Source organism: Erythrolamprus reginae, chromosome 2 (genome assembly GCF_031021105.1).
Source record: "Erythrolamprus reginae isolate rEryReg1 chromosome 2, rEryReg1.hap1, whole genome shotgun sequence".
NCBI classification, from domain to species: Eukaryota; Metazoa; Chordata; class Lepidosauria; order Squamata; family Dipsadidae; genus Erythrolamprus; species Erythrolamprus reginae.
The window spans coordinates 342,595,250-342,619,145 of NC_091951.1; the positions used below are offsets into that span (position 1 = coordinate 342,595,250).

A 23,896-nucleotide genomic window follows, 5' to 3' on the forward strand; every position below is an offset into this window, starting at 1 on the left:
TGCTGCCAATATAAATTGAATCCATTAAGTCACGCTGGTCTTGAAGATTTTACTTAATCCACGCAGGCAGAAACTGTCGGCTTTGCTGGATATTTGCAAGGGTGGGCTTCAAAACTTTTAGCAAGGGCTTCTCCGCGCAGTTGATGGGTGGGCGTGGCCATAGTGGGTGTGGCCTAGCCGATGTCCTACACCATGTGTGTGTGCGCACTACTCGGGCTCTGGAGGCTTTGCTTGGGCCTCTGGCAGGGTGAAAACGGCCTCCACAGGCCAGAAATGGGTCCAAACTTCTCGTTGTTGTACATACTCCTGGTCAGTTGGAGCATGATGAAGAGCTTGATGACTGTGATACAGATAGCGTTTATGAAGTAGTGGCAGGCCCTGGGTTACAGGTATCAGAACAGGTGGGAGGCCAGCCACAGGATGTTGCTATGAGTCCAGACTCCAGTGAAGAAGAGACAGACAATCGCTGGCTAAATCCTCACTTCAGAAGAGTTCAAAGGTGCAGGGACCAGGTGTTAGGGAAAAGATATTAAGGGGAGGAATGGGTTAATTACTGGAGTGATATATTCGTCATGTCAGGGCGCCAGCGGGGAAGAAGGGCGGAGTTTTCAATGTTGTAAATCTATCATGGGACGTGTGTCGTTTTGGCTCTGGAGTGAGTTATCTTACTCTTTGTTATTTCACAGCTATTCCTGGTGCTTTTGAACTAAGCTGTGTAGACATGGAGGAAAGTTTGTGCGCTCTACTTGCTAAAGATAAAGAGAGAGGAATGTGACAGTATGTATTGTATTTTGAATACGGAAGAGAGGAGACTTAAAATGGAGGGGGTTTTTTGTTTATGATATCCTGCATTCAGAAAGCGTTATTTTCAATGTAACCAAAGTTCTACCAGAATCCAGAACACTGGTAGGCCTGTTTTTTACCCTCCTGAGCCTCCACATGCGCCCTGCACTTACCTGCATCCAAAATGGGCCATGTGGGGATTCCTGAGAGGGGAGGGGCCAGCCAGGAATGGGATTTGGAGGTTCTCCGAATTGCACTGAATCTTAGCTAGTGGTTCTTCTGAACCTAAGCAAGCCCCCAGAAGCCCATCCCTGGATTAGCCTATGTCAGTGATGGTAAACCTTTTTTTCCTCGGGTGCCGAAAACGTATGCACATACACTATAGCGAACCAGTAGAAGTGATGTGCCGGTGCCTGGAGACTGTTGGGGTCTGGATGGGTGTCCGGATAAGATGGAGTGGCTGTGGGTTTTGCCTCCCAAGGACAATTCCACCTGTCCGTCCATTACCGTGGGGGGGATTACTGACCCCCTCAAAGGGTCCGCAACTTGGGTGTCCTCCTCGATCCACAGCTCACATTAGAGAAACATCTTTCAGCTGTGGCGAGGGGGGCGTTTGCCCAGGTTCGCCTGGTGCACCAGTTGCAGCCCTATTTGGACCGGGAGTCACTGCTCACAGTCACTCATGCCCTCATCACCTCGAGGCTCGACTACTGTAATGCTCTCTACATGGGGCTACCTTTGAAGAGTGTTCAGACACTTCAGATCGTGCAACATGCAGCTGCGAGAGCAATCATGGGCTTTCCCAAAAATGCCCATATAACACCAACACTCCGCAGTCTGCATTGGTTGCCGATCAGTTTCCGGTTACAATTCAAAGTGTTGGTTATGACCTATAAAGCCCTCCATGGCACCAGACCAGATTATCTCAGGGACCGCCTTCTGCTGCACGAATCCCAGCGACCAGTTAGGTCCCACAGAGTGGGCCTTCTCCGGGTCCCGTCAACTAAACAATGTCGTTTGGCGGTGCCCAGGGGAAAAGCTTTCTCTGTGGTGGCCCCAGCCCTCTGGAACCAACTCCCCCCGGAGATTAGAATTGCCCCCACCCTCCTCGCCTTTCGTAAGCTCCTTAAAACCCACCTCTGCCATCAGGCATGGGGGAACTGAGATACTCTTTCCCCCTATGCCTTTACAATTTATGCATGGTATGTTTGCTTGTAGGTATGATTGGTTTTAAAATAAGGGTTTTTTAGTTGTTGTAGTATTGGATTTACATGCTGTTTTTATTATTGTTGTTAGCCGCCCCAAGTCTACGAAGAGGGGCGGCATACAAATCCAATAAATAAATAAATAATAAATAAATTGTGCCTGCGTGAGTGCCCACACCCATAATTCAATGCCTAGGGAGGGCAAAATTTTCCCCCCTGTCCCACTGGAGGCCCTCCGAAGGCCAAAAACAGCCCATTTCCCAACTTCTGGTGGGTTCGGTAAGCCCGTTTTTCACCCTCCCCAGGTTCCAGAGGCTTCCCTGGAGCTAGGGAGGGCAAGAACGCCCTCTCAAATCCCCCTGGAGGCCCTCTGTGTTCTGGTTTCAGGCTAATTCAGGTAATAATTGGAAATAAATGATTGCTCAATGCATCTTTGTAAAAACACAACCTCTTCTTTATTTCTCCTTGTTCTCTCATTCATACACCAACTTTGCACATAGTGCTTTCTTTTCTCATCTCTATCTTTAGTAGTTAAGTAAATTATCTTGGTAGTAACATAAAAACATTCCACAAGTCATTCTAAAATTTATGGTCTAATCAGTGCTAGCCAGGAGTCATAAAAGCAGGTAATAAATCACACATTGTTTTAGCTTACGCTCCGGAGTGTGTCCTCGACGCGTCCAATTTTGGTCTCACAAGATTGAACGGAATCAGCTTCTTCTTCCATTTACACCTAGATGTGAGGTAATTGATTAATTAATTCCTCACTCTCTAATATCTCCTCCCTCTTTCCTCTAAGCATCTCTGATAACTGTTGTACATACTCCTGATCAGTTGGAGGATGATGAAGATATTGAAGACTCGGATTCAGATAGTGTTTATGAAGTAGTGGGGGGCCCGGGGTTACGGGTAGTAGAACAGGTGGGAGGCCAGCCACAGGATGGGGCTATGAGTTCAGGATCTAGTGAGGGAGAATCAGACGCTCGCTGGGTTAACCCTAAATTCAGAAGGATTCAGAAACGTAGAGAGCAAAGGTCTGGAAGAAGATATTAAGGAGAGGAATGGGTTAAATATTGTAGTGAAGTAATTGGCACGTCAGGGGACTAGTGGAGAAGAAGGGTGGAGTTTCAACGTTGCTGAAAAGAAATATGGAGGTGTTGTATTGTATTTTGTATTTTGTATTGTATTTAGTCAGTGCTGCTGTTTTTTATAGCTATGTAGTTAGGAAATAAACCTTGTCTAAGTGAAGCAGGAAAAGGAATGTGAGGAATGCGACTGAGAGAGAGATAACGGACCAAGTGATGTCCGGAAGGTGTTGAAATACAGGAGAGCAGAGAAATAAACGGAGTTGCTTTATTCATGAAACGATGCATTTAATGAGTTATTTGTAATTACTAAACTTCTACCAGAAACCAGAACAATAACGTCTAAAATGGGCATCCATCCATCTATCACCTGCCCCATTTGATTCATCCGAACTCATGTCTATGTCATTAGCTCCATGGTCCTCACTAACATTGCCATCTGTCGCTGAATTAGGTAAATTTACTATCTCTAAATCACCCTCCTCCTCCGAATCTGTACATTCTGCAAGAGAGTATACACAACACTCTGGAAGCCAAAAATGCCCTCCCAGAGCCTCCACGCGAGCCGAAAATCAATTGGCCAGTGCACACGTGAGTGCTGGAGCTGAGCTAGGGCAATGGCTCATGTGCTGGCAGATATGACTCCGCGTGCCGCCTGTGGCACCTGTGCCATAGGTTCGCCATCATTGGCCTATGCCCTTTAGCTGTATCTGGAGAGGTTTGAAAAATCGTCTCCTTTACACCGAAAACCTATTTTGGAAGGAAATCTTTGTCACGCTGAATAATTGCCAGCTCCAGAGACATTCAGTAATTAAAGAGTTAACTATGTGTGCCTTACTAAGTTCCTCCTATTATGATGTAATATCCTGCCAAATCTCACATCACTTCCTTCTTCTTCCCATCATTCTCCCTTCTCTTTTCTATCCACCATCATGTAAGATGTGTTTATTTATTTATTTATTGGATTTGTATGCCGCCCCTCTCCGCACACTCGGGGTGGCTAACAACAGCAGTAAAACAGTATAACAAAATCCAATACTAAAAAACAGTTAAAAACCCATTATATAAAAACCAATCATACATACAAACATACCATGCATAAAATTGTAAAGGCCTAGGGGGAAAGTGTATCTTAGTTCCCCCATGCCAGGCGGCAGAGGTGGGTTTTAAGCAGCTTACGAAAGGCAAGGAGGGTGGGGGCAATTCTAATCTCTGGGGGGAGTTGGTTCCAGAGGGTCGGGGCCACCACAGAGAAGGCTCTTCCTCTGGATCCCGCCAGATGACATTGTTTGGTTGATGGGACCCGGAGAAGACCCACTCTGTGGGACCTAACTGGTCGCTGGGATTCGTGCAGCAGAAGGCGGTCCCTGAGGTAATCTGGTCCGGTGCCATGAAGGGCTTTATAGGTCATAACCAACACTTTGAATTGTGACCGGAAACTGATCGGCAACCAATGCAGACTGCGGAGTGTTGAAGTAACATGGGCATATTTGGGAAAGCCCATGATTGCTCTCGCAGCTGCATTCTGCACGATCTGAAGTTTCCGAACACTTTTCAAAGTTAGCCCCATGTAGAGAGCATTCCAGTAGTCGAGCCTCGAGGTGATAAGGGCATGAGTGACTGTGAGTAGTGACTCCCGGTCCAAATAGGATTTGTTATGATTTGCTATATTTTGATGTGAGCCGCCCCGAGTCCGCGGAGAGGGGCGGCATACAAATCTAAATAATAATAATAATAATAATAATAATAATAATAATAATAATAATAATAACTGGTGCACCAGGCGAACCTGGGCGAACGCCCCCCTCGCCACAGCTGAAAGGTGTTTCTCTAATGTGAGCTGTGGATCGAGGAGGACGCCCAAGTTGCGAACCCTCTCTGAGGGGGTCAATGATTCTCCCCCCAGGGTAATGGACGGACAGATGGAATTGTCCTTGGGAGGCAGGACCCACAGCCACTCCGTCTTGTCTGGGTTGAGTTTGAGTTTGTTGACACCCATCCAGGCCCCAACAGCCTCCAGCCACCGACACATCATTTCCACTGCTTCGTTGACTGGACATGGGGTGGAGATGTATAACTGGGTATCATCGGCACATTGATGATACCTCACCCCATGCCCTTGGATTATCTCACCCAGCGGTTTCATGTAGATATTATGTTGTTATGTTGTCCCTCGAGACATGTTTTACTTCTGTTTTATAATAAAGAAATCTTGTTTGAACAAATGACTGAGGCTTCAATCTATCACCTCTGCGGGGTTAAAGTTTTAACGGACTTTAATCACTCACAAACCGTGACGATCTTAACCAATGTTTTTTCCATGATGGACACGGTGATTCCACAAACTCTCATTCACACCAAAATACGAGGCAGCCCAGTTCTTTTGCATTTATTCCTTCCCATTTTATTATTATTATTATTCACATTTATTGGCAACACACACAACTTCCACAGTTCTAGCTCCATAGACTTTGAGCGAGTCACATTTCAAACAGATTTCAAATTACGCTTCTTGCGTTGCCAAATTAAAACGTCTTAAACTCACCAAGTAGAAAATTAAAGTAGAATTAGGAGACGGCAGGAAAAGCTGTGATATTGGTTCCGCTGCCTTCCGCACGGCAAAAAGCCAAAAACCTTTGCCCCACAACAAAAGTGTGAATCTTTTGTCAAGGTATGTTGGCAAAGCAACTACATTTCATTGGACATGCATAAAGAGGCTGCTGAGAGATACATGAAGCATACGAAGGACATTAAGTTGTTCCTAGAGCCGAAACACTACAAGTATCCTGAGTTGATTTGTTATGCAGATGCTGATTGGGCAGGTGATAAAGAAACACGAAAAAGTACTTCTGGTTATATAATGTTTTTGAATGGTTGTCCAATTGATTGGAAAGTTAGAAAGCAGAATTTTATTTCTTGTTCTTCCACTGAAGCTGAATATGCTCGTGTTTCTGATTGTTGCAATGCATTAACCTGTGTTTCTGCTCTCGTTGATAGTATCTGGGGCGATCCCATGAAACCAATTGTTATTATAGAGGATAATGTTTCAGTCACGTTCATATCTGAAACTGAATATGTTGGATCGCATTCACGGCACATCGATATAAGATATAAGAATGGGTCTGTTCTGGGTCCTATTCTTTTTAATATGTTTGTGAGTGACATAGGGGAAGGTTTGGTAGGGAAGTTTTGCCTATTTGCCGATGACTCTAAAGTGCAATAAGGTTGATATTCCTGGAGGCGTCTGTAATATGGTAAATGATTTAGCTTTACTAGATAAATGGTTGAAACAATGGAAACTGCAGTTTAATGTTTCCAAATGTAAAATAATGCACTTGGGGAAAAGGAATTCTCAATCTGAGTATTGTATTGGCAGTTCTGTGTTAGCAAATACTTCAAAAGAAAAGGATTTAGGGGTAGTGATTTCTGACAGTCTCACAATGGGTGAACAGTGCAGTCAGGCGGTAGGGAAAGCAAGTAGGATGCTTGGCTGCATAGCTAGAGGTATAACAAGCAGGAAGAGGGAGATTATGATCCCGCTATATAGAATGCTGGTGAGACCACATTTGGAATACTGTGTAAAACAAGGATTCGTGAAATTACACTATGTGCCCACAACTGAACAAATTGCCAACTTGCTGAATAAACCATTGCCAGCTGACCAACACCAATACCTATCCAAGAAAATGTGCCTTATGTGAACCAATGTCCCTGATGACTGCCAAAGAAGGGGTGTCACACTGAATATTGACAGCCCCAGAGACATTCAGAGACATTCAGAGTTATTAAGTAATTAAACAGCTAACAGAGTGTGTGTTTTATTAACTCCTCCTATTATGATGTAAAATCCTGCCACATCATTAATGCATCATATCCGCCCTCTCCACATTCTCCATTTTTATATCGTTAGTCCTTTGTTAGCTGCCATGATGTAAAGACGCATTTTTATATGCCTCCTATGGCATACTTTATTTTTCTACTTTTATAATAATAAGAAACCTTGTTTGTGTTCTGTCTGGGTCCCCCCAGACGCCAACACCAACCAAAAAGAGTATCCAGACACACTGGTAAAAAGCAAAGGCAGTTTATATACTGGAAAGCAAACACAGGTAACAAAAACTGTTCTTACAGACAGGAACACGATGAAGCTTCAAAGAGGTTTCACGAAGGCCAGGCAATAAAACAGGATTCTTGCTGGCAAAAACAACACTGGAGATAATAAAACCCACGCCTCCCCCAAGTCTTTCAGCCTTCTAGGCCACAAGCCAAGATCAGAGACACCAAGAATCGAAGCAAGGTCACAGGACTCACAGTTGATAGCTCTCCACAAGACTGTAAGGGCGGGCCTGCCTTTTCAACCCTGCTGAGGAGAACTACACCCAAACCCAGCTGTTGCCAATTCAGGGATGGAAATACCTTTCTAAATGGCCCCTTCTTTGAGCTGCACCTCTCTGCCTCATGTCTATTATAGCCTGTGTGTCTTCATCCAATGAATCCAGGCTACTAGCTGGGGAGAGGCCCCCCCCGGGGGTCTCAGGCTGCTCTCCCTCCTCCTCTTCCTGACGTTCCTCTCCCCCGTCTGCCTGGTCCTCCCCCTCCTGGTCACTGTCCTCCTCTTCTGGGCATGGCAGAGCTCCAGCCGGTCCCTGAGGAGCCTCAGGCTGAATCACAACAGTTTGAAAGCAGATTCTTTCTTTTAATCCATCGACCTCCAGAAATGATTTATTATGGTTCACACGGACTGTAATTAATCGCCTATTTCTGACAAATGCCAACAAAAACCACATCTTTTCTAATAATAATTTATTTATTCTTATCAAATTTTTAGGCCGCCCTTCTCCAGGGGACTCTGGGCGGCTTAGATAAAGCACACGAATGGCAGGAAGGCAGCAAAACGAAGCAGCGGCAGGAGGGGTGGGAGAACCAAAAATCCACAACGGTGGCCCGTAAATTTTCAACAGATGGCGTAGCGGACGATTCGGGATCCTCGGATTTCCCTCACTCGGTGGCAATGTCGCAAGATTGTCAGGATACTGTGAAAACGTTTGTCAGCCTTCAGCTGGGTGAACACTTCAATATCAGCCTCCACAATGAAATATTCACCTGGGGAGACACAAGATTTCAGTTTGGGGGTGTGAAACGCAGTGTAAGTATTTACCATAATTGCATTAGGAGCTGTGGTGGCGCAGTGGTTAGAATGCGGTATTGCAAACTAACTCTTATCAGAGCTGCATTTGCGGAAGCTAGCCAGCCCAACCAGCCAGCCACAGACCAATAGACCAATAAGTCTTCAATGAAACACAGCAGCAATAGGAAGTCTTGGAAAAATATATTTACTTCTAATTTACACTAACTGCATTCTCCTTTAATATACATACATTACACTAGTATCTCACTACAACTATCTCCCCTGCAGCGTTGCAAAAACACGGAAGTCCAGAGGTGGGGTTTCCCATGGAGGGGAGCCTCAGGGGAATCCCAGCAGTGCAAACACGGGTGCTTCGCTGGCAAAAGGGGTGAGTTTTGGGCTTGCACACATTAATGGTTTATGGAATTCACTGCCAGAAGAGGTCGTGACAGCTGTCAGCCTGGATAGCTTCAAGGCAGGATTAGACAGATTCATGGATGCAATATGTATTGGTGGTTATTAAAACAGATGTCCATGTGCCACCTCTATGTTGCTTGAGGCAGGCAGGATTCCCTTGAGTACCATTTATTGGGGGCCAAGGGAAAGGGAGGGTCTTGCCTTCTCTTTCTGCTCAATATCCCCAAGGACAATTGGTGGGCCACTGTGTGACACAGAATGCTGGACTCGATGGGCTTTGGCCTGATTCAGTATGGCTCTTCTTAGGTTCTTATGTTAGAAACATAGAAGACTGATGGCAGAAAAGAACCTCATGGTCCATCATTCTTGTAGCCTGTCTTTGGACCCGTTCAATTTTGTCAATATCTTTCTGCTCAAGATCCCCAAGGACAATTGGTGGGCCACTGTGTGACACAGAATGCTCGACTCGATGGGCTTTGGCCTGATTCAGCATGACTCTTATGTTCTTATGTTCGGCAACCAATGCAGCTCGTGTAAAGATGGAGTAACACGGGTGTACCTAGGTACACCTGTTATTACACACACCGCTGCATTTTGCACCAGCTTATTTCCAATTGAGCAAAAACACAATGGAAGATCAAACCAATGGAAGGCTGCATTTATCAAAGACAGATGGATCTTCGTTTGCTTGTATGCCTTGGTTTCTGACATGTCACAGACTGGGGCTGATCCACAAACCAGGGGCTGGAGACCCCTGATTTAGAGATGTGCACTTTCACTTAACAACTCACTTGTGCCGGCAGGCCTGGGGACGTTGAACTTTAACATTTGTTCTGACCGTTAATTTGGAGTTGACTGGGGTATGAATGAGTATGAGTGTATTGTTTTAAATAGGTTTTTAGATTATTAATTGAGTTTTTAAATTGTTAATATTGGACCTGTATTCAAATTTGTTTTGCATTTTGTACTTTTATACGTATTTTCTAGCCCCCTGATCATTTTGGTTGCTCTTTTCTGCACCTTCTCCAGAGTTTCAATGTCTTTTTTGAAGTCATCACACTTCAAAAGAGACATTGAAACTCTGGAGAAGGTGCAGAAAAGAGCAACCAAAATGATCAGGGGGCTAGAAACCAAGACTTACGAAGAGAGACTGCGGGAACTGGGCATGGATAGCCTAGAGAAAAGGAGGGCCAGAGCGGACATGATAGCAGTCTACAGGTATACGAGGGGTTGCCACAGAGAGGAGGGGATCACTTTATTCTCCAGGGCACCGGAGGGCCAAACGAGGAACAACGGCTGGAAGCTGACCAAGGAGAGATTCAACATGGAAATAAGGAAGAACTTCCTGATGGTCAGAACGATCAACCAGTGGAACAATCTACCAGCGGACGTTGTGAACTCCAATACTCTGGACATTTTAAAGAGGAAATTGGACTGCCATTTGGCTGGGATGCTATAGGGTTCCTGCTTAGGCAGGGGGTTGGACTTGATGACCTGCCTGGTCCCTTCCAACTCTACAATGAATGAATGAATGAATGAATGAATGAATGAATGAATGAATGAATGAATGAAAATAAATAAATAAATAAAACAAACAAACAAACAAACAAACAAATGTTGTAAGCTGCCCCAAGGCCTCGGAGAGGGGCGGCATAATCTGCTACAACGTCCTTCCTGTCAACGACCACTTCAGCTTCAACCACAACAACACACAAGCGCTCAACAGATACAAAATTAAAAGTAAGCCGCTCTAAACTTGACTGCAGGAAATACGACTTTAGTTACCGAGTAGTTCACGCATGGAACTGAACTATCAGACTCTGTAGTATCATCTCCTAACCTCCAAAACTTTACCCTTAGACTATCCACGATTGACCTCTCCCGATTCCTAAGAGGTCAGTAAGAGGCATGCATAAGTGCACCAGCGTGCCTTCCATCCCCTGTCCTAACATTTCTCTTTTTTTTATCATGTATATAAATATTACATCTTTGTATACCACGAATACGCACGTGACAAAATAAATAAATAAAATATAAGTCCAAACAAATAAATAAAAATAAATAAACTTACCTTTTGTATCTTTGGTTTCTTCTTCCTGGAATCGGTAGTAGAGGTTTCTGGTTGCGTTCCCCATGCTTTTAATAGGCTGGTGCAGGATGCTGTATTTGCTAGCAACAGCTTTGTTGATCTCTGCAACGACCGCGTTCACTTGGCTGAATGTCAGACGGCCTTTCATGTACCTTCAGGGGAGAAACATATGGAGAGGGGCGGCATACAAATCTAATTAATAATAATAATAATAATAATAATAATAATAATAATAATAATAATAATAATAATAATAGAAACATAGAAGATTGACGGCAGAAAAAGACCTCATGGTCCATCTAGTCTGCCCTTATACTATTTCCTGTATTTTATCTTAGGATGGATATATGTTTATCCCAGGCATGTTTAAATTCAGAGACTGTGGATTTACCAACCGCGTCTGCTGGAAGTTTGTTCTAAGCATCTACTACTCTTTCAGTAAAATAATATTTTCTCACATTGCTTTTGATCTTTCCCCCAACTAACCTCAGATTGTGCCCCCTTGTTCTTGTGTTCACTTTCCTATTAAAAACACTTCCCCCCTGGACCTGTATTAAAAACACTTCCCTCCTCAATCTGTATAGTCTGGAGGACAGAAGGAAAAGGGGGGGACATGATCAAAACATTTAAATATGCTAAAGGGTTAAATAAGGTTCAGGGGGGAAGTGTTTTTAATAGGAAAGTGAACACAGGAACAAGGGGGCACAATCTGAAGTTAGTTGGGGGAAAGATCAAAAGCAACATGAGAAAATATTATTTCACTGAAAGAGTAGTAGATCCTTGGAACAAACTTCCAGCAGACGTGGTTGGTAAATCCACAGTAACTGAATTTAAACATGCCTGGGATAAACATATATCCACCCTAAGATAAAACACAGGAAATAGTATAAGGGCAGATTAGATGAACCATGAGGTCTTTTTCTGCCGTCAGTCTTCTATGTAACCTTATTTAACCCTTTAACCTATTTAAATGTTTCGATCATGTCCCCCCTTTTCCTTCTGTCCTCCAGACTATACAGATTGAGTTCATGAAGTCTTTCCTGATAAGTTTGATGCTTAAGACCTTCCACCATTCTTGTAGCCCGTCTTTGGACCCGTTCAATTTTATCAATATCTTTTTGTGGGTAAGATCTCCAGAACTGAACACAGTATTCCAAATGTGGTCTCACAATCAAGCTTTGTGTTATCTCTGAACATCTCAGTGAGCCCAGAATAGGACCTTGTGGGACGCCAAGGAAGCCATTAAGGATCACTCATCGAATCTGGCTTTTGAGTCTTGGCTGAGTCACCCGCTGTATTATCTTTTGGCCCACATGACATTCTGAGGGACATTTGAGAAAAAGTGTTATTGATTTGGCTGCTTTCTGAGATAATTGTTATCCCCCCCCCCCCCAAAAAAAAAAAAATTGATCAAGGATCCAATTTCTTGGCGGAATCATTGAGAAACCACACACAATTTAATCACCTCACCTACAAAAAGATATTGACAAAACTGAACGGGTTCAAAGACGGGCTACAAGAATGGTGGAAGGTCTTAAGCATAAAACGTATCAGGAAAGACTGAATGAACTCAATCTGTATAGTCTGGAGGACAGAAGGAAAAGGGGGGGGACACAATCTGAGGTTAGTTGGGGGAAATATCAAAAGCAACGTGAGAAAATATTATTTTACTGAAAGAGTAGTAGATTCTTGGAACAAACTTCCAGCAGACGTGGTTGGTAAATCCACAGTAACTGAATTTAAACATGCCTGGGATAAACATATATCCATCCTAAGATAAAATACAGGAAATACTGTAGTATAAGGGCAGACTAGATGGACCAGGAGGTCTTTTTCTGAAAGAGTAGTAGATCCTTGGAACAAACTTCCAGCAGACGTGGTTGGTAAATCCACAGTAACTGAATTTAAACATGCCTGGGATAAACATATATCCATTGTAAGATAAAATACAGGAAATAGTATAAAGGCAGACTAGATGGAACATGAGGTCTTTTTCTGCCGTCAGTCTTCTATGCTTCTATGTTTCTATCACGTGTGGCTAAATATATCAGCTACTCTGTAGGTATTTATATTTTAAAGAAGCAATAAAAATATTACTTGGGCTCAAAATCATCAGTTGGACCAGGACAGTGATGGTGAACCTTTTCGGCGATGAGTGCCCAAACCAGAATATGTACGCACATGCCAGAAACCTGAGGACCAGCTGGTTGATGTTTGCACATCTGTGTTCAGGCCCAAAAAAGCTCCCCAAATGACCTGCAAAACAGCTCACTTTTTGGTGCTCCAGCACATGTGCGTGCCAGAAATCAGAAGAACATTTGGGGACAGTGTGCTGACCGAGAGGCCTCTTTGTGCCACGTCTGGCACACATGCCAAAGTCTCGCCATCATGGCACTAGGAAAAGGATATAAGAATGGCACCTTTGTTTTCATTGTGTAACAACTGGCCGGCCGAAACATGGACTCCAGGAAGGATGTCTTCGTGACGTCAAAGCTCCGCCCATGGAATTCCCTATTGGGATTCCCCACCTCCGTTTGAGCCTCCCGACAGGCCTGACAGCTCCACGGCTCTTTTGAAAAGCTGACAGCTGGGCGGCGGTGCTTCTCAGCGGCCTCCTGAACCCGAACGCCGAACCCGAACTTCCAGGTTCGGCGTTCGGGAGAACACCGAGAAGCCCCCTGGCTGTTTCAAAAGGTGACAGCCGGGCGGCAGGGCTTTTCGGCGGCCTCCCGAACTCCGAACCTGGAAGTTTGGCAAAAGTTCGGGTTTGGCATTTGGGTTCAGGAGGACGCCAAGAACCCCCCCGGCTGTTTCAAAAGGCGACAGCCGGGCGGCAGGGTTTCTCGGCGGCCACCCGAACCCGAACTGAACTTCTTGCATGCATTAATTCATTTTACATTGTTTCCTATGGGAAACAATGTTTCGTCTTACGAACTTTTCACCTTATGAACCTCCTCCGGGAACCAATTAAGTTCGTAAGACGAGGTATTACTGTATTATACAACGATGAATAAATAGTTCATTGTAATAACGATAAAATACATGTATGAATAACATGAAATGAAGTTATAAAATAGAAAAGAAGAAGACTGAAAAATAGAAGAACATATAAAGATTGAGATACGTAATTTTGAAATATATTTTGTAAGGGGAAAATTATAACGTGGAAAAGAGGATTAAAACATTATAAGTTGATCTTAGAGTTTAAGAAATAAGTGAAGTAAAAGACATTAATATTAGAAATATATAAGTTGGGAAATGACCACATCTTTGTTTGTTGGAATTAAAATGGGAAGGGGGATATTTAAAAAGATATTAAGAGGAAAAGAAATGCGAGAGATGTATTAAAAAATGAAATGATAATCGATTAATAAATACAGTGATACCTCATCTTACAAACGCTTCGTCATACAAACTTTTCGAGATACAACTCCGGGGTTTAAAATTATTTTTGCCTCTTCTTACAAACTATTTTCACCTTACAAACCCACCGCCGCCGCTGGGATGCCCCGCCTCCAGACCTCCGTTGCCAGCGAAGCACCCATTTTTGCACTGCTGGGATTCTCCTGAGGCTCCCCTCCATGGGAAACCCCACATCCGGACTTCTGTGTTTTTGTGATGCTGCAGGGGAATCCCAACAGGGGAATCCAAGCACTGCAAAAACGGGCACTTCGCTGGCAACGGAAGTCCGGAGGTGGGGTTTTCCAGCAAGGGGAGCCTCAGTGAAATTGCAGCATCGCAAAAACACAGAGGTCCGGAGGTGGGGTTTCGAGGACTTTGGTGTTTTTGCAATGCTGTGATTTCGCTGATGCTCCCTTCGCTGGGAAACCCCACCTCCGAACTTCTGTTGCCAGCAAAGTGCTCGTTTTTGTGCTGCTGGGATTCCCCTGCAGCATCGCAAAAACACAGAAGTCCAGAGGTGGGGTTTCCCATGGAGGGGAGCCTCAGGGAAATCCCAGCAGTGCAAAATCGAGCGCTTCGGCTGGCAAAAGGGGTGAGTTTGGGGCTTGCACGCATTAATCGCTTTTCCATTGATCCCTATGGGAAACATTGTTTCGTCTTACAAACTTTTCACCTTAAGAACCTTGTCCAGGAACCAATTAAGTTTGTAAGACAAGGTATCACTGTATTGTTAAGAATATTGTATGGATGTATGAAACTCACAAAGCAAATTCTCATGACATGAGATGCTGAAAGACCAAAAACAAATAAAATAAATTTTACTTATTTTATTTATTTATTTTATTATTTAGATTTGTATGCCGCCCCTCTCCGAAGACTCGGGGCGGCTCACAACAGAGTAAAACAAATCATAAATAATCCGAGTAAATTTAAAATATTTAAAGATTTAAAAACCCCTTATACTAACAGACACACACACAAGCATACCATGTATAAATTAAACATGCCCAGGGGGAGATGTTTCAATTCCCCCATGCCTGACGGCAAAGGTGGGTTTTAAGGAGTTTACGGAAGGCAGGAAGAGTAGGGGCTGTTCTAATCTCCGGGGGGGAGTTGGTTCCAGAGAGCCGGTGCTGCCACAGAGAAGGCTCTTCCCCTGGGGCCCGCCAACCGACATTGTTTAGTTGACGGGACCCGGAGAAGGCCCACTCTGTGGGACCTAATCGGTCGCTGGGATTCGTGCGGCAGGAGGCGGTCTCGGAGGTATTCTGGTCCAATGCCATGAAGGGCTTTAAAGGTCATAACCAACACTTTGAATTGTGACTGGAAATTGATCGGCAGCCAATGCAGACTGCGGAGTGATGGTGAAACATGGGCATACCTAGGTAAGCCCATGACTGCTCTCGCAGCTGCATTCTGCACGATCTGGAGTTTCCGAACACTTTTCAAAGGTAGCCCCATGTAGAGAGCATTACAGTAGTCGAACCTCGAGGTGATGAGGGCATGAGTGACTGTGAGCAATGAGTCCCGGTCCAGATAGGGCCGCAACTGGTGCACCAGGCGAACCTGGGCAAATGCCCCCCTCGCCACAGCTGAGAGATGGTTTTCTAATGTGAGCTGTGAATCGAGGAGGACGCCCAAGTTGCGGACCCTCTCTGAGGGGGTCAATGATTCCCCCCCAGGGTTATGGACGGACAGATGGGATTGTCCTTGGGAGGCAAAACCCACAACCACTCCGTCTTATCTGGGTTGAGTTTGAGTCTGTTGACACCCATCCAGGCCCCAACAGCCTCCAGGCACCGGCACATCACTTCCACCGCTAAATGGGGTGGGGTGGGGAATAACAAGCACCAGATTAGCTTTCCTGTTTGCAATTTACTCACGCGGGAATGCTCTCAAACTCCTCAGACGTTATGAAGGGTGCTTCTCTGATGCTCTTGGAGATTTTGGCTGACTTCTTTGTAGCTTTCTTCTCCTCAGCTTTGCACGGTTCCTTCTCCTTTAGAGTTGCACCAACTGAACTGCAACACATAACAAAGACAGTCCATCAAAAGCTGACCGTGCCAGTAAAAATAAATACACTTTTAATTCCATCAAGTTTGGTACTAGCTGCAAAGAAGACAATACAATTTTTAAAAAATTTTGCCGCATTTTCATGGCAGAGACAGGAATTTTTGCAAAAGGCCAAGAAAAAGAATATGTTCAGGTGCCAATTGGCCAAGAAATATTAATCGACAAAGGAATATATTTATTTGATAAGTTCGCAAATGATATAAAAGCTTAGTTTTGAAAGCAAAGCCTTATCTCTGAGGAAAATCTGGTCCCGTCAACAAGACAATGTCGTTTGGTGGAGCCTAGGGGAAGAGCCTTCTCTGTGGGGGCCCCGGCCCTCTGGAATCAACTCCCCCTGGAGATTCGGCCTGTCCCCACCCTCCTCACCTTTCGTAAGAGTCTTAAGACTCATTTATGTCGTCAGGCTAGGGACGATTAGATCTTGGCCCCTGGCCAATGAATATTTGTATGATCGTTGTACGAAGTGTGATTGATTTTAATATTTGGGATTTTAGATAGCTACTTAATTTTAATTTAACTGGATTAATGCTATTGTAATTTACTGTTTTTATGTATTGTAAGACGTGCCAAGTCTTCTGGGGGGTTTGAGGCCACTCCCAGCAAGTATAAAAAGCAAAGGATCTTGGGAAATTCTGGGTGAGATTTCAACATTATTTCATGAACTCTGTATTAGAGTTGGAGTGCTCGAAAATGTCCCCCTGAAAACCTGATTTCTGCCTTGCTAAAAACTCTTCGCCAGATACTGCATAACTGAAAATTGGTGAGCTGTCTTTTATCATCTATGCTTCATTCCTTGTCTTATCTCTGGAATGGGAGGGACACGGAGCTGGGCCCAGGAGATTACCAACGCTTCCTTGGGGAGGGGAGTTTTTCCATCACTCTATAAAGAAGCGCTCATGCGCCCCCTCCTCAAGAAGCCCTCCCTGGACCCAGACGTACTTAATAACTATCGTCCAGTCTCCAACCTTCCCTTTATGGGGAAGGTTGTTGAGAAGGTGGTGGCACTCCAGCTCCAGCGGTCCTTGGAAGAAGCCGATTATCTAGGTTCCCAACAGTCAGGTTTCAGGCCCGGTTACAGCACGGAAACCGCTTTGGTCGCGTTGATGGATGATCTCTGGCGGGCCCGGGACAGGGGTTTATCCTCTGTCCTGGTGCTCCTTGACCTCTCAGCGGCTTTCGATATCATTGACCATGGTATCCTTCTGCACCGGCTGGAGGAGTTGGGGGTGGGAGGCACTGTTCTCCAGTGGTTCTCCTCCTACCTCTCTGGCCGGTCGCAGTCGGTGTTAGTGGGGGGTCAGAGGTCGGCTCCTAGGTTTCTCCCTTGTGGGGTGCCTCAGGGGTCGGTCCTCTCCCCCCTGCTATTCAACATCTACATGAAACCGCTGAGCTAGATCATCCAAGGACATGGGGTGAGGTATCATCAATATGCGGATGATACCCAGCTTTACATCTCCACCCCATGCCCAGTCAACGAAGCGGTGGAAGTGATGTGCCGGTGCCTGGAGGCTGTTGGGGCCTGGATGGGTGTCAACAGACTCAAGCTCAACCCGGATAAGACGGAGTGGCTGTGGGTTTTGCCTCCCAAGGACAATTCCATCTGTCCGTCCATTACCCTGGGGGGGGGGGGAATTATTGACCCCCTCAGAGAGGGTCCGCAACTTGGGCGTCCTCCTCGATCCACAGCTCACATTAGAAAACCATCTCTCAGCTATGGCGAGGGGGGCGTTTGCCCAGGTTCGCCTGGTGCACCAGTTGCGGCCCTATCTGGACCAGGACTCATTGCTCACAGTCACTCATGCCCTCATCACCTCGAGGTTCGACTACTGTAATGCTCTCTACATGGGGCTACCTTTGAAAAGTGTTCGGAAACTCCAGATCGTGCAGAATGCAGCTGCGAGAGCAGTCATGGGCTTACCTAGGTATGCCCATGTTTCACCATCACTCCGCAGTCTGCATTGGCTGCCGATCAGTTTCCGGTCACAATTCAAAGTGTTGGTTATGACCTTTAAAGCCCTTCATGGCATTGGACCAGAATACCTCCGAGACCGCCTCCTGCTGCACGAATCCCAGCGACCGATTAGGTCCCACAGAGTGGGCCTTCTCCGGGTCCCGTCAACTAAACAATGTCGGTTGGCGGGCCCCAGGGGAATAGCCTTCTCTGTGGTGGCACCGGCCCTCTGGAACCAACTCCCCCCGGAGATCAGAACTGCCCCTACTTTTCCTGCCTTCCGTAAACTCCTTAAAACCCACCTTTGCCGTCAGGCATGGGAGAACTGAAACATCTCCCCCTGGGCATGTTTAATTTATATATGGTATGCTTGTGTGTGTGTCTGTTAGCATATGGGTTTTTTTAAAAAAAAATTTAAATATTTTAAATTTGTCAGATTATTTATGATTTGTTCCACGTGTTGTGAGCCGCCCCGAGTCCTCGAAGAGGGGCGGCATACAAATCCAAATAATAAATAAATAAATGCCATTAGGCCCGAAGTTGGAACCTTTCCTGGAACCTAATCTGGTCATAAATAAATAATAATAATAAATAAATTCTTTATTGTCATTGTCAATAAAGAATATTGTCATCATTTCGCTGCAGAGAAAAAATACTCACTGAACATTTTTTAAACACTGCTTGTAATGCTGTGTTTCCAAATAAAGAGTGTGGTTTAAAGCTGAAAATAGTGGGTTTTAGCCGTTTGCTTCAATCTGAAAGCCCGGGAACAGAACAGTAACCAAAGTGATTGACAGGAAACAGACCTGGCTTGTGCAGCTTTGGGAAGGTAGATCGGCATATTTTCTTCAAGATGCTGGGTTTCGAGGTAGTCCCTCTCCATCAACTCTTGCAGATCCTATAATTTGAAATATCAATGCAGAGACCAGAAATGACGTCGTGGCAGCATCAGTCGCAAAGGAACGGAACTCTGCAACCGTCAGAAGTACCAGTCAGTTGCCAAGCATCTGAGCCTGTGATGGCTGCAACAGCCGTATGAAAAATGGTCATAAGTCACAATTTTCTGTGGCGTTGTAACTTCGAAAGGTCACTAAATGAACTGTTGTAAATCTAGGACTACCTGTAGTTAGGATTGCTTTGTACAGGGTGTCCAGAGGGAAAGCATTTTGAAATGCTCTGATATTTCCCTGACATTTTGCTATAACTTGCGATCTAGTTAAGCCGCGGTCGTAGATGATATCATACCAAACGGTTAAGCCGTGGAGAAATATCGGTAGCTGAGGAAGCAAGTTGTTGCCACAGTTATGCTCATTTTTCCTTGACTCTACCAGGCAGCGTCATCTAAGTTTTTTTTACATTTTCCCCTGACTTTTAAACATTTTAATAGTTTGTTTCTCCCCCCTGATTTATTCCATGTCCCCCCCACAAATTCCGATACAGTGGTACCTCATGATATGAACTTAATTGGTTCCAGAAGGAGGTTCGTAAGGTGGAAAGTTCATAAGATGAAACAATGTTTCCCATAGGAATCAATATAAAAGCAAATAATGTGTGCAAATCCTTCAAGAAAATCCCAAACTTTAGAAGGGAGGCAAACAGAGGGCAGGGAGGAGCAGCTAAAGGGGGCGGGTGGTAGAAGCAAGGCTAGGCTAAAGGGTGAGTGGGAAGGAAGAAAGGCAAGGGGGGCGCCCCTCCCTTTTCTTTCTTCAAAAGACATCCTTTCAGTGCCTCTACTATGTTGTTTGCAAAGTCTTTCCCCCTCCAAGCTGCCCCTCCCTTTTCTTTCTTCAAAAGACACCCTTTCAGTGCCTCTGCAAGCACGCTGTTGTTTGCAAAGTCTTTCCCCCTCTAAGCCGCCCCTCCCTTTTCTTTCTTCAAAAGACACCCTTTCAGTGCATCTGCAAGCACGCTGTTGTTTGCAAAGTCTTTCCCCCTCCAAGCCGCCCCTCCCTTTTCTTTCTTCAAAAGACACCCTTTCAGTGCCTCTGCAAGCACGCTGTTGTTTGCAAAGTCTTTCCCCTTCCAAGCCGCCCCTCCCCTTTCTTTCTTCAAAAAAGGGGGAAAAAAGAAACCCCTTCATCCTAGCAGCAGCGGCTTGGTCGGGTTCGTAATGTGAAAATAGTTCGGAAGAAGAGGCAAAAAAATCTTAAACACCGGGTTCGTATCTCGAAAAGTTAGTTAGAAGAGGCGTTCGAAAGATGAGGTACCACTGTATTTCTTGAACTGCCTATTTCCCTAATAATTCCCTAATTTCCCTATTTTCCAGATTTGCTGGATACCCTGTTTGTAACTCTTGGTCCTCTGCTGAAGACACTATAGCAATTTTCCAGAATAATATTAATACAATGGTTCTCAACATGTGGCGGGCTGCGATGCCATCAAAGGCTTGAAGAAATGTTATGATTTAAATCGTGAGTCTTGGGAGTCTGTGGCCACAAAAAGTATTTAAAGAGGTCCGTGGTGAAGAAAAGGTTGAGAACCATTGATGTAATGTAGGCAAGAGGAATACCTTTGAAAAGTGTTCGGAAACTTCAGATCGTGCAGAATGCAGCTGCAAGAGCAATCATGGGCTTCCCAAATATGCCCATGTTACACCAACACTCCGCAGTCTGCACTGGTTGCCGATCAGTTTCCGGTCACAATTCAAAATGTTGGTTATGACCTATAAAGCCCTTCATGGCACCGGACCAGATTATGTCAGGGACCGCCTTCTGCTGCAAGAATCCCAGCGACCAGTTAGGTCCCACAGAGTGGGCCTTCTTCGTGTCCCGTCAACTAAACAATGTCGCTTGGTGGGACCCAGGGGAAGAGCCTTCTCTGTGGCGGCCCCAGCCCTCTGGAACCAAGTCCCCCCAGAGATTAGAATTTCCCCCACCCTCCTTGCCTTTCGTAAGCTGCTTAAAACCCACCTCTGCCGCCAGGCACGGGGGAATTGAGATACTCTTTCCCCCTAGGCCTTTACAATTTTATGCATGGTATGTCTGTACGTATGTTTGGTTTTTATAATTATGGGTTTTTAACTGTTTTTAGTATTGGATTACTATTATATGCTGTTTTATTATTGTTGTTAGCCGCCCCGAGTCTCCGGAGAGGGGCGGCATACAAATCCAATAAATTAAATAAATAAATAAATAAACAACATTTGCTTCAGATGCTTAAGATCTGTAGAGGCCATCTTTACCTCAGAAGATATATTTTATTGACATTCTGAGGCAACAAATGTCATTAGTACCTTGAGTGATTTCTGCAGTCTCTTCTGATGATTATATTCCTCTTCCAATTTGTTGAGGAGGCTATTTAAGAGAAACATTTCCTGGACTACTTTACTCAGCACTGTCTTCAAAGATGGCTCCTGGCCTACAAATGAAGATCAAACAAAATAGGGAAAAACTGGAATAGAATACAGAACAGAGAAGAGAAGAAACGGAGTTGGAAAGGACCCTGGAGATCTTCTAGTCCAGTGTTTCCCAACCTTTTTTGAGCCACGGCACATTTTTTACATTTACAAAATCCTGGGGCACACCACCAACCCAAATGACACAAAATGACACCCTAAGACACTCTCCTCTCCTTTTCCATCCCTGTCTTCTCCCCACCCTTTTGTGTGTGTGTATACACTCTTGAACCATTTCCAAAAACAGGTGAGGGCTGGGTTTTCTCTCTCTCTTATTCTTTGGCTTTTTATCATATGCTTTAAATCAAGAGTCACTTCTCTCTCTCTTTTGTTTCTCTCTCTCTCTCTTTCTTCTCATTTTCTGTCTCAATCATTTTCTCATGTCTCTTTTTTCCTCCCCTTTTTGTTCATTTCTCTTTCTCTCTCTCCCTTCTCCTTTTCTCTCTCTCTCTTGCTTTCTTTCTCTCTCACTCTTGCTTTCTCTCTCTTTCGCTTTTCTTTCTCTCTTGCTTTCTCTCTCTCACACACTCTCTTTCTCTCTCTCTCTCTTTCTCTCTCTTTTGCTTTCTTTCTCTCTCACTCTTGCTTTCTCTCTCTTTTGCTTTTCTTTCTCTCTTGCTTTCTCTCTCACACACACTCTCTCTTTCTCTCTCTCTTTCTTTCTCTTTTTCTCTCTCTCTCACTCTCACAGCAAAACCTGAGCTTCCTTCTTCGCGGCACACCTGACCATGTCTCGCGGCACACTAGTGTGCCACGGCACACTGGTTGAAAAACACTGTTCTAGTCCAATCCCCTGCTCAGGCAGGAAACCTTATACCAGTGATGGTATACTGACTAAGCAAATGCATTGAGGAAGGCAGTAACACCGTTGTGGTTGCTTAAGATATTCCGCCTGTGATTCAGGAATTATTGTACCATTCATTCTCTATGTAATTGTCTGGTCTGACTGTAAAACTATCTCAATTGGCAGACATCACAACCTCTGGTGGCAGTAAATTGCATAGTTTATGCCTTTTACAAAGGGCATGAAATAATCTGCAAGTATAATATTTATCAGACTGGCATTTCCCATGCATACATTCTCAACAGACTTCCCAATCAAATTACAAAACACCACTGCAAACACCAGATGTGCAGTTTTTAAAAAAAGGGAAATTTCTTACCTATTTTTCTCAACAGAAATAACTTTTTGATATTTGAGATCTTGGAGTTGAGATGAAAGCATAAGTCATTTAAGTTTGAAGAAATTGTATCGAATTTTCCAGCTTTACAGAGAAAGAAATAAAAACAGATGAATGTTTACTTTTAAAGGTTACAATATTAGCTAATGTTTTTTACACATTTTCATTTTTTAACAAAAACAAGTATTTTTTACCCATCTGCAATAGATATAAAATATTTAATATGAAAGGAAAAGATAACAGATAGGTAGAAATAGTAAAAAGTATTATATAATATATTAGAATTATTAGAATTAAAATAAAAATATCATAATGGCATTTTACACATTTTCACTTTTCTAAGGATACAAATATTTTTACAAATCTGCCTACAAAGAGATAGCAAAATCTAGTCTTGCATTCAAACAATAGTTTATTATTATTATTATTATTATTGTTGTTGTTGTTGTTGTTATTAATTGGACTTTTATGCCGCCCTTCTCCGAGGATTCGGAGCGGCTCACAACATATAAAATATAAAATATTTATTTATTTCAGTTAATGTAATATTAAACTTTATTATAATTTTGGAATTCTCCCAATGTCACTACTGTAATTTGAAATCGGCGGCTAGAGTGATAGAAAAAATATACAAATAAATATTAATATTATTTTAAGCTGTATTCGAAAGAAAAGACATAAAGGGGCATCGTGATCTCACCGTCAGCATCACCGGGAGAACCAAATGCCTCCTTGTCTTCTTCCATCTCCACGTTACACAAAAGCAAAAACTTTCCTTCCAGCTGCTCACATTTAAACGACGCGCCCAAGCGGTTGGTTATCTCCAAATCGCGCGAGAACTCCGCCATCTCACCGCGGAGACCTGCCTGGCTCATTCCCAATCTCGGAAGGAGTGACGAGTTTTAGCCAAAGACGAGAAATATAGAACGGCGCACTGTTCAGCCATCTATTTACGAAGTGAGTTTAGCCATAGACGAGAAATATAGAGCGGCGCACAGTTCAGCCATCCATTTACGAATACAGTAGTGAGTTTAGCCATAGACGAGAAATATAGAGTGGCGCTGTTGGGGAGATAGAAATTGTAGAGTCGCCCGGCATCTTCATTCTTTTGGGGGGGGCGGGGGGATCTACCGTTAGAAAGCAAAGGACGAAGAACTTAGTTTGAAATAAAGGGGATTGCATCTGAAT

At 44.2% G+C, this 23,896-nt stretch overlaps 1 protein-coding gene across 1 annotated transcript; it reads right to left on the reverse strand.

The window, feature by feature from the left end:
- Positions 1-7,861: 7,861 nt before the first annotated feature.
- SKA1 (spindle and kinetochore associated complex subunit 1) lies at positions 7,862-23,598 on the reverse strand. Its single transcript, XM_070736412.1, has 7 exons — positions 23,409-23,598; positions 22,691-22,792; positions 21,366-21,490; positions 18,940-19,031; positions 15,993-16,130; positions 10,690-10,859; positions 7,862-8,176 (listed from the first exon to the last, which is right to left on the reverse strand). The coding sequence occupies exons 1-7, from the start codon at positions 23,581-23,583 to the stop codon at positions 8,028-8,030; spliced, it is 951 nt and encodes a 316-aa protein (XP_070592513.1). The 5' UTR covers positions 23,584-23,598; the 3' UTR covers positions 7,862-8,027.
- Between the last annotated feature and the right edge of the window lie 298 nt (positions 23,599-23,896).